General features: G+C 40.9%; 1 protein-coding gene across 2 annotated transcripts in view; it reads left to right on the forward strand.

The window, feature by feature from the left end:
- PPP2R3A (protein phosphatase 2 regulatory subunit B''alpha) overlaps positions 1-16,709 on the forward strand; it is a 76,433-nt gene extending 59,724 nt beyond the window's left edge. For both annotated transcript variants that reach the window (XM_060241967.1, XM_060241969.1), the window contains 3 exons: positions 1,392-1,510; positions 7,903-8,009; positions 10,203-16,709. In XM_060241967.1, coding sequence (XP_060097950.1) covers positions 1,392-1,510; positions 7,903-8,009; positions 10,203-10,299 — 323 coding nt within the window. In that variant the 3' untranslated portion in view covers positions 10,300-16,709. The remainder of the gene's footprint in view (positions 1-1,391; positions 1,511-7,902; positions 8,010-10,202) is intronic.

Raw genomic sequence — 16,709 nt, forward strand, 5'->3', positions numbered from 1 at the left:
CTTTGTGGGGGAGGGACCATCATGGATACCAGCCGGAGTCTCCAAGGTACTGGGGGCGGTAATGTATGAGGTCACCTCGGCGGGGGGTTCACATTTGGGGGGGACCAGCCGCACTTTAGCAGGGGGCCTGATGCATTCGAGGGGCCCAGCTGCACTTCAGCGGTGGCCTGACGCTTTTGGAGGGCCCAGGAGGGAGGGGTGGCAGGTGGGGTGTGGGTGGGAGCCAGCTACCACCAGTTCCATTTGCACATGATTATCCCAGCTGGCCTAATATGCTACTGAGTGTGTGGCCTAATATGCTAATGAATCAATATACTAATATTAGGGGTGTGGTTTAATATGCTAATGAGTTCCTGCTGGGATTTTTCCTACAAAAAAGCCCTGATTCTACTGATCCAGACTCAAACTTTGCTTTGCTGATTCAGACTAACATAGATATCCAGGCTTAGTTTGCCTATATTGGATTTGGAATGCTCCTGTAGGGGCCTGAAAAGAAAACTCATATCCAGTTTCCAAGAATAATCTGACATTGCAAATAGAAACTTGAATCAACAAAAATGTTCCAGTGTAAAAAAAATGACAATGTTCACACATACCAGTTTTGGTCTCCTAGAGTAGGGAAATACTTCAGCAACTATGAAGGAAATAAGAGCACAGTATGCAAAAATCTAGGAAGGGCTCATTTGTTGATTCCATCCAGGTTTCAGTTCATTACCCATTATGAAATAACTGTCTGATCATATTCTTAGACAGTTGTTTCCTGCACATTTAGCACATTGCTGCAAAGTTTCCAAAAGTGAGTTAAATAGCAGCATCTCCTGAAATGTTTTGCAGACCACATTCTGGATGTGTAAGAAAATCAAATGGTTATTCACAGACTAGATTTGAACTATGGTGTAAATCCGGATAAGGTGCATCTCACCACACAAAAAGGAATTGTGGGAAAACCTATTTCACAGATACAGAGATGTAATTCAGAATGCTTTGGCCTTTTATTTTATCTGCTGCTTTGAATTAACTGTTGTTGATCAGCTTTGCAGATATATTTTCTGAGTACTCAGTCTGATAGTGTCTGTTGTGGCAGAGCCAGTACATGCAGTAACTGTGCGCATTGTAAGCTTCCTACTGAGGAGGCTCCCTGCTTGTAGCAACTACAGGTCACCTGGCTTGCTTGCATTGATGAGCCCACATAGAAAGACCTTGTGGCACACATTCACATGACCAGTTGTCACACACTTATTCAAATTGAGCTGGGAAGGATGTTGGAATCTGAAGTGAAAGGCAGCCCCTGTCATCTACATCATGGAATACTAATTGCTGTGTACTATGGAAGCCAGATATTGTATCCATATTGAGAAACAGTTGTATTACAACATATGCTTGTTCCACAGGTAGAGTTACTCTGCGAGACTTGAAGAGATGCAGAATGGCTCATGTTTTTTACAACACTTTCTTTAACCTTGAGAAGTATCTAGACAATGAACAACGGGATCCCTTTGCTGTGCAAAAGGTACAAAGTCATTATACTTTCATGATTGCTCTGAAGGAAAAAAGATTTCACAGTAAAAAAAAGGTGAAAACCTATATGAAACTCCCCTGAAGTTTTTAGTGACAGATGAACACAGGAACCTAATAAACTGCTCTTTCCATAAGTGTATCCCAGATCATTCTCTAAGAGATATGGGAAAATAATAAAGGATCGGCTAAATCAGGATGGTGTCTGCTGGCATGGAACACCAGTATGCTATAATACACATTTTATTCTGTTCCTTAGGACAAGGGATAGTTTGCCAGCTTATAAGTGCTATGGCTAGACATTTCTTCATCTTGTGCCACATTTAAATATAACTGTGTGTTTGGTATCCTTAGTCTGTTGCACATTTCTCTTTCTTAGCTCTTAAAACGCCATTGGTAAATGAACTATCAGATAACATAGGAGACTGGTCTCATGAACCTCCCATGTGGCCTTTTGTGTTTATCCAATTCAGTTAAAAGTATTAACTAAAACGTTTTGTTTTTGTTTTTGCCATCAAGTCATAGCTGATTTATGGCAACCCTATAGGGTTTTCAAAGCAAGAGATTCAGAGGTGGTTTGCCATTGCCTTCCTCTGTGTTTTCTGGAGGTCTCTCATCCAAATACTTGCCTAGGCTATCTAACTCAGGGGCAAGTAAAATGTATAGTTTACATAAATTTAGGCCAATCAGGTACTATCTTCTGAGCTTAAATATTTGCTACTGAAAGCTACAGAACTGGAAGAGACAGCAAAAGATATAGGCCCATCACACACACAAAGCTTGCTGCATAGAATCTGAGCAGTCAAGCCTTTAAGTTTGACTTTAGATCTTTGTGCCTGCTGTACACACCATTCTTTCTTCTGTGTTGCATTTATTCATAGTATTTTGTATTTATTCTGCAGCTACAACCAAAAACCAGTTTTTCTTAATTGGGGTGGGAATGTCACTTGTAATGTGTGTAGGGGAGGGGATGGCACCCAAAAGACTGTACAGATTCCCTTGGATTTCCCTCCGCCACTTTCTTGTCCTTAGAAGGTCACTCCCACACCCACATGGAGGTTGTTCCGCCCACTCTGCCTCTTCTGCCATTCATTGGTGACTCATTCATTTGTCTCTCATTGTTTTGCATTTAATTTTTTTTACAAGTAGGGTGTCTAGTGTTACTCTCCTAACTCTAGACTCATGCCACTTGTAGAAAAAAATTAAAATGCAAAACAACAAAGGGGAAAATGAAACACACCAATGAATGTCAGAACTAGCAGAGTGGGCAGAATGACTTCCTCTGCCCTCCCTCCCTTTCTGCTGCCCCCCTCCCCCCTCTGCTAGGCACAGTGAGGCTGGGACTCTCCCAGGTAGCCATTCAGCTCCAGGGCTCAAGGTGATGCTGAAAATCTCCTGTTCTGTGCCTCTCTCTGGGTGCAGAGCTGCTCCTGGTGGAGAAGGGTGAGAGACCAGACCTTCAGCCCATTGCGGGGGGGAGGGGTAACAAAGCCAGCTGAGGCTGGGCTTGGTTGGGCTGGGGGAGGAGGGAAAAGGGCAGATGGGATTGAAATCTCACTCTGCATGTCACCTCATCTGCCTTCTACTCCCTCTGCCTACAGCAGGTTGTCCGAGGAGCCAGTCAAGTCAGATAGGTTCTCTTTGTTCAAAGTCATGCTCCTTAAGACCCTGGGAGAGTTATAGCAGAAAAAAGCCAAGAAATATCTTCTTCTGCTTGCTTGCCCCAAACAGTTCAAATCACAATCATCCTTTCCAGTTGACTTGGAACTAGGACTCCAGACATACTGATGTACAACACACATGTAAGGTGCAGTCCTCCCCTCTAAAGGGCTCTCCTCCCAACAAGCCAGTGACTTTGGTAGGGCTGTGGGAGGAATGCATCACTGCTGGCAGGTCACCTCCCCACCCCCACTGCAGTCCTACAGTTCCTGGGTCAGGGGATGCCTGAGCTCTCAGGCAGGAAACAGCAGTCAGTCCTTCCCTCCCCCACTCCAATCCCTCCCTTCCCCCTTTTACAACTTGCAAAGAGGCTCCTCATTCCACTTTAAAAATATTTTAAATGTAAAACAACTAGGGGAAAAGTGGAGCTTGCACATCAATGAATGGCAGAGGAAGCAGAGTGGGAGGAATGACCTCCATGAGTGAGGGAGTGACCTTCTGGGGGCAGAAAAGGGGGGGGGAAGGAAAATCCAAGGGAATTTGTATGCTTTAGAATTATCTTCAGCTTGGAAAGCAAAGCAAGGGAAAATTGGCACAAAATACTCTCAGAAACCCCAGGGAAACAGTGACTGGAAAGTGAACTATGCACTGAAGAGGGGGAAATCAATGCAGAATGGAAAGAAAATCTGATTGATGTGCATGGTGAAAGCAAGAGAAGACACCTGTGCATAATAGACCAATGTCTACCTGTCGCTTGTACCATAGATGGACACTATCATCCTTGGCAGAGTTCTACCCTTCTAAGCTTCTTAACTTCAGTGGACTTAGAAGAGCTTAGAAAGATATAACTCTGCTTAGGACAAGACTGGAAATCACTTTAAACAAACTCTTTTATATGGCTAGTTATTGAACTGATTCTGTAAATCATTCCAGCGCTGAAGAATCTGGAGGTTTATACCATTTAAACAGTTACAAATGACAGGGCTGTAGATGCTCTAGTGTACTTCTAATATAAATGAACTGAAACATATTACCGCCAGGGCTTTTTTTGTAGAAAAAGCCCAGCAGGAACTCCTTTGCATATTAGACCACACCCCCTGGTATCACCATTGTTTCACATACCTGCTGGGCTTTTCTACAAAAAAGCCCAGCAGGTATTCATTTACATATTAGGCCACACCCCCTGACACCAAGCCAGCCGGAGCTGCGTTCCTGCTCAAAAAAAGCCCTGCTTACCACAATACCATACAATTGTATATTGCATTTCATGGGAGGGGACCTTTTTTGCATTCATTTGTGCCCTTGAATTGGATGTTTCAGTTGAAATGAATGGTGATCTTTCGATGCAAATAAGAAATCTATGGATCTATGTGAATACATGCATGCATAATGAACATACACCTAGATGTGACACATGACACATACTGTTCATTTTTCTTTCCGTAGTCTTCAGTCACTTGGTGTAGAGTAACTAGATGTTCTCTTTTTAGAGGACAGGTCTTCTTTTCTTGGTGTTGTCCTCTTCTGGGCTTTCATCATCACATTTTATTTGTATCCCGCCCTCCCCGCCGAAGCGGCTCAGGGCGGCTAACAACAAAAACTTAATGCATACATTGTACAGTATATAACAATTTAACTACAATTGATTAAAATCTATTAAAATTCTAAAAACAAAAACATTAATATATTGGTGCTATAATCGCTGGCAAGTTTACTTAGCAGTTTAGCAGTTTCAGTCGGTGAAGGCCATTCGGAACAAGGTGGTCTTGCAGGCCCTGCAGAACTGTTCAAAGTCCCGCATTTCTTCTGGAAGCTTTTTTAAAAGAACTGAAAAAAATGTGTACAAAAAGAAATAGTATTTGGGAGGTTTGGGTATAGCAAACCTGAAAAATATTGGTATTTGCCGATATTTCCAAATCTCAGTATCAGTATGACACTGGGGTTCAGGAATTAACAGTACTGCTGAATTTATTTTCTCAATCTATTTGGCTCAATTGCTCAGTATTTATTTCTCTTGTAATTGATTATTGTGCCTTTGAATTTAGCCATATAAATGACACAATCATTTATATTCAATAGTAGCCGTGACACCTGGGCTCGTATAGTTAGCAATTCCATATTTTAATTAGCCTTCCCTTCAATGATAGGAGCCTGCTGACCCCCTGCACAACTTCAAAGGGGGGGTTATTATAACCTATGGGGACAGTCCCCAATTTGCCTTTCCTTCAATGATAGAAGCCTGCTGTCCTTCACAAGACTTCAAGGGGGGGGGTGTTAAATGCCTCCACAATTATTTCTCCTTTCTCCAGCTGGCCAGTGGGATAAGGTTGGAGACATCAGGGAGGCATTTTTAAATGCCTCCCTGTGCCTTCTCCTGCCCACCCACCACAGCAGGCAGGCTGGGGGAAGCTGGAAAGATTGGGGAGGCATTTAAAGATGCCTCCCCCAAAGCACCCACCACAGCAAGACAGCTGGGAAAGGCTGAAGCCATTGGGGAGCCATCTTTAAATGCCTCCTTGTGCCTTCCCCAGTGTAATGTACTGAGTCCGGAGACGTTCAGCCGCAAAGATACTTTATTGTGGAGCACATTACAAGGACAACATGGTGGGGCCAGGTCCCCATTTACATACTATCACCTGGAACAACCCACTTCCATGGCAGGTCCAATCCTGCCCGGTTAAAGTTCCTGCCACAGATCTTAATTGGTGGTCACCCTCAATCCCTTACAGTCAGGTGACCCATGGTTTCCCGAGGCTCACTTCAGCGCACGTAGTCGTGCTGTGTTGGAAATTCAGGGACCGAACTGCAAGACACAACACCCAGCATGCCCACTGCAGCAGGCAGGCTGGGGAAAGCTGGAGAGATCAAGGAGGCATTTAAAGATGCCTCCCCCAGTATACCTGCAGATACAATGGAGAGATCATGCTGCAGCTTCTCTGGAGTTGCTCCACATGGCAGCACAATCTCTTCATTGGACCCTGTGGCCTCATAGGGTACAATGGAGAGATTGTCCTTGGTTTTGCTGGAGAAAGGAGTGAATGGCATCTAATGCCTCCCCCTTCCTCCCCCACCCATGCCGCTGCTGCCTTCCCTTCTGCAGCCAGCCTGCCACTGCTTCTAGGGAGCCCAAATAATGATGTACAGGCATTATATGGGGAGGGATGCGTTTCAGTTCAGCTGAGCCAGATGTAGATCCCAAGTTGGAAGCTTAGGAATATTCACAGCTTAAATCATAGCTGTATTTAAAATGAGATTTGTTGGAGTAGTCAGGAAACACGTCCTTTTTTTTTTACTTTTCAAAATATGGTAACCCTACTTGATAAGTTTCAGTACTTGAATTTAACATAATGTTTACAGACTATTCCATGTGAAGCTTGTGGAGAAAGGTTTCCATCAAGGAAAAAAATACTGTTTGTAGTAATTTTGGAATATATATTATTGTTGTTGTATGGGTAGTGATTTTGTTACAGGATAGCAGAGGCTTCCATATTGTTACAGTGTATTTTCAGTTGGTGAAGCAAGTGACTGTTGCAAAGAGGAAGTTAAAAGGCCAGTAAAGAGGAGCTTTCAAATTCAGAATAGGATTTGAAATACCATGGATGCTTTGAGGACGCTCCCAAAGTCAGAATTCCAGACTCAGTAAGAACAAGGCTTGACCAAGTGTCAGCAGTCGATTCAATGGAACCTTTGGGGGAAGGTAGAGAAGCATCAGTTGAGAGGAGCAGCAGGGTGGTAGGGTGGGGGAAGGCAGTGGAGAAGCTGTTGGAAAGCAGCTGGAAGGCAAAAGATCTTCAGCCAAAGCCTACTAAGAGCCAGGTGAGTGAGAGGCTGAAGGCAAGGAAGGTTTGCCATTGAGAAGGTGGAAGAAAAAGCATAGGTAGCCTAGGAAGAGGCTCAAAGATCTCCGGCTGAGTCTGCCTGACAAAATGGGAAAGGTGGCTCAGCATGGCTAGAGGAAAGACTACAAAGTAGCCTGAGGAAGTCCTATCCCAGCATCAACAGGAAACTGCCAGGCCAGTTAGGATATTCTCCTGCAGTAAGCATAAGAAGTATTGGCTGTGGAAAGTATTGGCTAGGGAGAGTAACTGTTACAGCTTCATCTTGGCATCCTTTAATAAGGGACAGAGTGGCATAAACATTTGATCTGCAATTTAAAGAAATAATTGCGGGTTTCTTCCAATTGAAGATTTACATCTTTGTTTCCCAGGGATTTGACTGACAACCTGATGAGGCTTGTAAGCCTTTAAGTTCTTATCAGGGTATCACAGAGCTAAGTGCCACAACAGTTTATAACTTAGTCTGAAACTAAAAACCTATAAATATAAAGCTGCCCTAGAGAGTACAGATATATAAAAAAGGTAAAAGTAGTCCCCTGTGCAAGCACGAGTCGTTTCCGACTCTGGGGTGACGTTGCGTCACGACATTTTCATGGCAGCTTTTTTATGGGGTGGTTTGCCATTGCCTTCCCCAGTCATCTACACTCCCCCCCCCCCCCAGCAAGCTGGGCACTCATTTTACCGACCTTGGAAGGATGGAAGGCTGAAAGTTGAATTCAACCTTGAGCCTGCTACCTGAATCCAGCTTCTGCCGCGATCGAACTCAGGCAGTACTGCAGCTTTACCACTCTTCACCACAGAGCTCCTACAGATCTGTAACATCTGTTTAACTTAGTTTTGATACTGAACTTGACTTTAGTCTTATCTGTTTCTTTCTTGTATATTTATTTAGGATGTTGAGAATGATGGCCCCGAGCCCTCTGACTGGGATAGATATGCTGCTGAGGAGTATGAAATTCTTGTTGCTGAAGAATCTGGCAATGAACACTTACAAGAAGGGTGGGTGTTGATAACCTGCAAAAACTGATTGTTATCACTAGTCCCCAAAATGTAAAAATTCACATGTCAAGTAATTTTGAACACAAGCCAAGATTAACAGAGCAACATTATTTAACAATAAAAACTTGACAATTACTGAGTAACCCAACTAACTGGAATCCTAAGTAGAGTTACACCATTCTAAGTCTACTCTAGCCAGTGGGTTTAGGAGAGTGTAGCTTGATTTAGGATTGAACTGATAGTATAGAATGTAAGTGAAAGTGAAAGTCACTATGCACACAGTGATGAAGCGCTGGCAACAAGTCACTCCAGATGTTGATACATCTGGTATATCATGATCAGCTGCATAATAATGATAGAATAATGTGTACAATATGTAAGCATCTTCATTTGATTTGAACCAAAGGATTCCTCTTTGAGCAATGTGTGGAAAGTTCATATTGTTGACTGCATGTTGATGGAACATTGAAAACATCCTAATCTGTATGCTCTCTGAGAGTTCAGTAGTGGAAGAAGATGGAGAAAAGCCTTTGTTTTCTAACAGTTCACTCAGCCAGGTTTTGAGCTGAAAAAAATTATTTCCATTTAAGTTAAGGAAGACAGTTTTGGCATTGTTACAACTGAATGTTGCCTTCCATGCAGATTTGATTAGCAAAACTGAGTAAAGACAAGACTGATTTGGAAGGACACTCACTGTGCTCCAGCCAAACTTGGGTTTTCTCTCCAGGGCTTGAGCTTGAATAGTTCTGCAAGTCTGAAAGTTGAATTCACAATAAATTTTCAATCAGTGGAACAGAACTTTCCAGCCTCCCCCCTCCCACTTCACTCATCTCCACAAAATGCTACTTTTGACAGATAGCAGATCCTGAATAACAACATGAAAGGGATTGTATCGGTGGAAATGGCTAATTTAGTTTTGTCCAGCCCTGTAGCAGAAACTGGCTGTGTATGCCCTGTGACATCACCAAGGGATCTCCTGTCATTCAAATCCTCAGAGCAGTTTTGCTTTTTAAAAAAGTTGACTCCCTCCAAGTAAAATCTGACCCAAATATGTGGGCATGCTGCATACCTAAATGGCAGCAGAATAAGGACCAAAGTGTGTCAATACCAGTCTAGTGACCCCTGAGAAACACAGGAAAATTCCATCTGTACCAAATCCCAAGCACTAGCCCTGTCAAGGAACTGTGTATGAGTATTTTTCTGTGCCATTAAACAGTATCTCTGAAAAGAGTACAGCACACTGGTACTAATTTTGGTCAGGGAAAATGAGAATAAACTGACCACAGATGAGCCAATATAATTAAGCTCAGAGGCCAGATACTCCTTGGTAGGCTGTCCTGAACCCCAAAACTCTGCCAAATTCCACCTGAGCCTTGCAGGATTTCTATTTTTCCACATGGCCTGTGAGGCAGAGGTGTTCCACCAGGCACTCGGTTGAGGGCAGCAATGGTTCAGTTTGGCACCCCCACTTGCATCCCTCCCCCACAAGATAGCAGCACCACTGGGATTTAGATAATGCTGTGAGATGGCAGCATTATTGGGACTTTGATACCATCTGCTTTCTAAGGAATCTGATGTTTTACTGTTTTTATGTTGGTTTAAATTGTTTTTGTGTGTACCTGATATAAACTGTCTTGAGCCTCACCATCAGGAAGGGTGGATGACAGCAACACCAACCCCCCACCACTTCCATCTCAGAAGCAAAGGGAGGCTGGGTTCTTCTTTCCTTATTTAAGCAAAAGCTTGGACAGGGGTTTATGGAGAAATTGGCATGCTGTCTTTCAGCCCAAGTACCTCCCCACAGAGACCACTTTGAAAGCAAAGTGAGGTTGAGCCCTCTCTTTCCTTCCAAAGTGACAGGTGTGGAAAGGGATTGCCCTCATAAATTTCATGAAGTGGGTGTACTAATCAGGTAATAAAAATATAGACAACTATTATTATTATTTAAGAAAAGGGCTGTTAACCCCGCTAGTAAGTTGACCTGAGGGACAAAACTGTTGACTTTGTTGGTTTGAATGTCAGGCATTTCAGTTACAATACTGGGAGAAAGCTGCACTCATATCACATCACATGTAACACAGCTGCTTTGAATTTTAGGTATATTTTATCTGTCTTCACTCACTATAAAATTGGTAAAAATGTAAATAGTAGATATTTAACTCCATGTAAACCATCTTTGTTTATTTTTTGCAGATCCTTTGACGATGACTACGAAGCAGATGAACTCTTATCTTTACCTGAAATTGGAGAAAAGTCAGACAAATTAGTTATCTCAGACCTTTCAGCTTAGTACTGAATACTGATAGGTCACTAGGGCCTGTTAGTATTAATTGAAAGAGTCCTTAATGTTTCAGGATTTTTTTTTCTTGAAGCAACAACCAACACATTTGATACAATAACATTGTTTTTAATGAATGGCAAGCTTCTGCATTATGGTAACTTCCAAAAACATGGTGATTAAGTGTGACAATATTTTTATAAACTGTAAAAAAACTAAGATAGGCTGTACCCTACAAAGGAATACTGAAGTGGAAGGGGTGAGCATGCTGCGGGTGTAGAAGAACAAAGAATTTAAAACAAGTTCAAATTTTTTTTTTATTTTCCCACACTGCAGATTTTATTCTTTTTATATTTAGAAACTGTACCTTCAGTTTTCTTATATCTTATTAGATAATTGTGCAGTAACGTATAAATTTTAATGCATACAAAAACTATGTGTTATTTCCAGAAATATTTCCGTATTACTTCAGCATCCTATTAACATTGTTGGATAAACAATCACAAGAAGACTCTTGAATGACACTGAGTTCAATCCCATTTCATTTTTTGGTTTTAAAACAGATTCCTCCCCCTCCCCCCCCCCGCACTGCTGGAGTCCACAACCTTTTTGAGCCTGCATGCAGTTTTGAAACTCTGATAAAGCACAATGGGTCCTGCCACAAAATAACTACTGCAGGAGGTTGAGCCAGACATAAAATGGCTGCTGCAGCTTAACTTCAGTCATACAGTGAAGGTCCTTGTGCTGTGGTGGCTGCTGCTGCTAAAGCAACATTTGAAAAAATCTGCAGCCAATCAAATTGCCAGTGGCCAATCAGAAGCCTTGCTGGGCATCCCTTCCAGCCCACACCACTTTCAAGGAACACTTGATGAGTGACAGGATAGTTGTTGGCAGTCACCATGGTAGCCACAGGCACCACAGTGGAGACCCCTGCCATGGAAATAGACAACCCATTTGTTATTTATTGTTGGTTTTCATGAAGGCAGCTTTCCTTTCACTTAGTGCTTCTCAGAAAAATCCACAAAAGTGAGTCTTTATGACATATATATAGTCTAAGTTAGCATGGAACTCCTGCCAGTCTCTTTAGAAAGATAGACTCATTATATCCTGTGCCAGCATAATCAAGCAGATAAAGCAAAGGAAAGTCCCCAGATACTGCTTCAAACCACAGAACAGCTATTCCCTATTGTTCACCTTTTTTTTTTTTGTTTGGCAAAAGGCTGGATGAATAGTCTAGTGCTGTGTATGTGTACAGTCTTCCTAACTCCCCCCCCAGCCCATAGAGCAGGAAAACAGCCTAAATATACTCAGAAGACTGCAGTAAAATTATCCTTGCAAGTTGTCTTTACATTTTAAAAAATGGGGTGCTAGTGGTAAATCAGAATCTCCACTTGTACAGCAGAACTTAAGATACCCAAGACCTTAAACATACATTTTAAAAATAGCACAGGTGTGTGTTTGTGTGTGTAGAGTTCTAATTGTACAACATGAATCACATCACAAGCAATATCCCACAGCACACTTGCAGTACAGGATTCCACATCAGGATCACAAAATTAATGTCCACTTTCCTCAGGGAAGAAGCAAATATTCCCAGTGATGATGAATTGCAGTTTGAATGGTAGGAAAATGTGCCATCCACAACAAAGCACAACGTTGAGGAAAGAGATGTGGACTGTGCATTACAAATGTCACCAAACTGTGTATTATGTAAAAGCAAATGTTTGTATAAAAAATCCTTCTTATGTAGGACTCTGGATGACTGCTGCTTAGCAGATAACTGTTAAAGACATCTGTCACTGCACTGCTGAACACCTAACACTTGTGTGACTGACCTTAATGCTGTACTCACAGCTCCCAGAGTATCATCATAATTGTTGTGTTCAGATGTCCCTACTGGTATGTTACTCTCCATCCTTAGCACTTATGCACTGGCAAAGCAATTTTTAGAACTAGGCAATTCAGTGTCTTTCTTTGAAAGTACCTGAGGCTTGTATCACTGTCTTCAAAGCTCTGTTCAGTTCAAGCCCCTTCAGTAGAAATGCAATTTGTGTGAGATGAAAAGCCTTCATATGCAAAGTTAACCCAGTCTAAACCCACTAATTTCACACTGGAGTAACTTAGTATTGTATTTCACTGTAAATTTTGTAAGCTTAGTCTGGGAAGTATCAGTCCTTTCACTAAATTGTCAGAAGCACACTACAGAAATCTCATTTCCACCTTGTTTTTATGTAAAGTTTAAACGTAACAATACCAACATGCCCAAGTTAACTTGTTGTTAACAGGTATATTAACTATTAATTATAGAATTATATTAACTTGATTATAGATATAACTATAGGTTAACTATTAATAGTTAATCTATGTCAATTAAGTATATATGAGCCCTTGCAGGCTGTCTTTTCCACACCACAAAGTATGTCCAGCAAATCCAGCTAATGGAAGAAAGGATTTCTATCAAAAGCTATGACTTGCAAGCAAATTTGCACCCCAAGTTTCTCTTTAGTTAGATATGAAATACTGCCCTCTTGTGATGTTTTCTGTACTTAAATTCAAGTTGGCAAGTGCACTTTACAAAATTGTTTGCCTTTAATAGTTGCATAAAAAAGTTATATAAATCTAAATAGGAGTTACTGATGCACAACTTGAAAGTGGAAAACTCTTGCAGGTTTAAAAATAATTCCAGCTATATTTAATTTCAGTGCAGGTATTATAATAAGAAGAAGAAGATATTGGATTTATAAACAGATGTGTTCTGGAATTGGATGAAAATATATGTTTGCTGCAGTGATAAACAGTTTTTCCTATAAATGTATGTAGGGAACAACATTAAGTATTCTCATCTCCATATAAGGGGATGGTAGATGAAAGTGAAAGAATCAAAAGCTGAAAACAGCCTGACCCATCACGAAGCTGTTGCATATAATGGGGTTTTATGTAAGTGAAACATAGTCCTAGGATAGGGTGTCAAACTCATTTGTTATGAGGGCCGAATCTGACACATATGAGACCTCATCAGACTGGGCCATATGTGTCATAAAATGTAATGCTAGGTAGTGGAGCTATAAGCTTTATAAAGGACACAAACACAAAAGTGTTTTTTTAAAAAAAAACCCTTAAAATAAAACATGCTTAATAGATTAGCACTTTTGATAGTTTGTTTATTTAAACCGTCTCTAATAACTGACACCTCTTGCTCTAAATTATTGCATCAAAATCTGGAGAGAATGTCTGTGCTTTAGCAATCTTGAGTATGCTATTCAGGTGTTGTTCAGGTGTGTATCTCTAAGTTGCAAACCTACTCTTCATTTATTGACATTCTGAATCTTATGGTCAATGCTTTGAGCCTAAGACCCAGAGGAGGTGGCTGGGCATTGTGAGATTTTGTACATAAATTGCTTCATGTGCTGGTCAAGAACATGTGAAGGCACCATGACATAGACTGAGGCCTAGGTGTTCATCTACAAAACTACAGTCTTCCTCAGAGAAATAACTACAACTCTTATGAGGCAGTACAAGAATAGAGATAGCAATGTATAGTGGTCACTATTAGCCTACTTGGTGCTTGGGGGCAGTGGGAGAGTTTCTAGTGTCCTGGCCCCACTGATGGACCTTCTGATGGCACCTGGGTTTTTTTGGCCACTGTATGGCACAGAGTGCTGGACTGGATGGGCCATTGGCCTGATCCAACATGGCTTCTCTTATGTTCTTCTTATATGGGAAGCTTAGGTTAAAATCCCCAGTCTGCAAAGGAAATGTGCTGGGTGGTCTGAACACACTCTCTGTAATATAGGTTTGTTGTTATCCTTCATCTAAATTTAGTTCACGTTGCTTTCATGCTGAAACTCAATCATGAAAGCATGAATACAGAGAAAAGGAGTAGGCAAACCCAGTCGCACCTAGGAGAGCCATGTCATAACAAGCCAATAAAACTCTGTGTGTGTATGTGTGTGTAGCATAGCAAAAAGCTCATAGTTTGAATACAACTTTGTTGGTCTTAAATGTGCTTTCTATCGATCTGTCCCATGGGATTGAGGGAACTGGGCAAAGTAAGCTCTGGCTTTTTTCCTTCTTCCCAAGAGATGAGGGGGAGGAACCTCAGACAATAGAAGGAAGAGTGGCTTGGCTCAGTAGCTTTGTTGTGGGATTGAGAGAGCCTAGCAAAGCAAGCTCTGCCTCTCCCCCCCCTTTCTTCCCAAGGGAGAAAACCAGCCAATGGAGAAAATAGAGGCTTTGCTCTTTAGTTCCTGTGCAATTGAGCAAACTGGCTGAGATGCAGAAAAAAGCAAGAGGAAAAAGGAAGCAGATGGCAGTGAGTCGCTTGCAGGCCTGATAGGAGACCTCCATGGGCCTGATCTGGCCCCCAGGCTGCATGTTTGACACCCCTGGTCTAGGAAATAGTATCATGATCAATAATAACTGTATGAATCCTTTTAAAGGAGGCTGTTATTGGTAGATAATATTTAACAAAAATACTTTGATTCATGTTATCTATACCCTTCCACCATCTAAATTTTTTTTGTTAATGTGGATATCTGCATTCTATGATCCTCAAAGGAACTTGTATACATCTGTGATTTTAGGAGCCTTCGGCTCACATAGTATATCCCTGAGCTGTTCAAAAAATGATTATAATGTAATCATTTTGCCATTATATTGGCTTTTATGCCATAACACCTCTGCTAGATTTAGTTCTCTACCAAAGATTTTGCAGATGTTATTGCTAAATTTCACTCCATCAATTCATCAGTGATGCATTGTGTATGTAAAATGCTGCCAAATTGCAGCTGACTTATGGAGACCCCTTAGAGTTTTCAAACCAAGAGGCTAATAGAGATGATTTGCCATTGTCTTCCTCTGCATAGCAACCCTGGACTTCCTTGGAAGTCTCTTATCCAAATAGCCAGAGCCAACCCTGCTTAGCTTCCAAGATCTGATGGAAGTGGGCTAGCCTGGGTCATTCAGGTCATGGCAGTGGTGGATTAGCTGGCATTATTTACTTCAGGTGTTTGCCTATTTTATAGTGATTGGGTACAACTTAAGCTGTATTTTTAATGACACCAATAATGCATTTTGTGAACTAAAGCTAATTTCATCAGATACAACACTACACTACTAGATCCTTTGGAGTTGATTAACAGCCATTTACTAGGCCATCAAGTTACCACTTATATGCAAATTGCATCTGGCTAGGAGAAATGTATGTGACTTAATATTCAAATCACTCCAAAAATAGAATGAATATTCTGTATTATAAAAATGCTCATATGGATATTTTATCCTCACTTGAACATAATTGGAGCCATAATCTCTACATTTTATTTCCAGTCCTGCAATGCACCAGTTATTAGTACAGCCTGATGAACTTATTTTTGCAAAATATTTTTAATTTTAGATGATAATCTGTAGAGATGTTTTGAAAGTTTAATTTTTATCTGCTCTTATTGCTGTATATCAGTTTTCTTGTCTGAAGAGTGGACATACCACCTACCTCATAAGAAAGGGGTTAAGATAATACAGTAATATTGTAAAATTCCTTTCAATACAGGGCTCAAGCAATACTTTATTAGTAATGCATGTCCTTTTGTGCCTGTTTGGGAGAATATCTTTATTCCATTTGGAAAAGTAGGATGAGAGAGAGGCATTGCTAGGAAAAATGCATACTATAACTGGTATACTATAAATGTATGCCCAGTATTGTTTTTGAAGATCTCGGCTGTTTTTACACTGGCAGTTTGTTTCTCTCTGTCTTCACATTGGAAACTCACATTTTACATTACAGACCATGTCCACTTCTGTCTTGCATTGGAGCTTCCTGAAACATCTACATTTGTTTAGGTGAAATGGGTGCTGACTCTGCATTTGCCTCAATCTTCTTGAAACTAGTTTTGGTCCAGACAATAGATTGTTTTGGACTGCCACTAAGAGGCAGTATTGTGCAAAAGACAAAACAGCTGGGCTGAATTCCAAACAGTATCAGGTTTATTGATAAGAGTAAATTTTTATAGAATTTGACAGAAAATAACCATCTGGAATAAACATCAGAGCTATTCCAAGAGAGCTCCAAGAGCTCCTTATGTTTTAGCTTAAAATATAGAACCTTAAAAGACCAAAAAGACCACCCACAATGCCAAAGTGGCTTTAAAAAAATCTTTTAAAGTCACAGTAAGTCTATGCAAAAATGAGTTTAGAGCATAACTAAATGATATGAAGCAATGCTTGTAATTATAGTTTATTCATGTATTTTAACTTGCTTTGTTATATTATGTATTAAGGTTTGGAGGAATTATGAGATGTACAAAAAAAAGTTGTGAAATATGATTGAAGCAATTATTCAGTGATTACTTGTGCTGGGCATGGCTTTGCCTTAGCTATTTTACTTTGTATTTCCCTTTTTTGAAATTAAATTTTTTCAAAGTGTT

This window comes from Heteronotia binoei, chromosome 6, assembly GCF_032191835.1.
Source record: "Heteronotia binoei isolate CCM8104 ecotype False Entrance Well chromosome 6, APGP_CSIRO_Hbin_v1, whole genome shotgun sequence".
Lineage (NCBI taxonomy): Eukaryota > Metazoa > Chordata > Lepidosauria > Squamata > Gekkonidae > Heteronotia > Heteronotia binoei.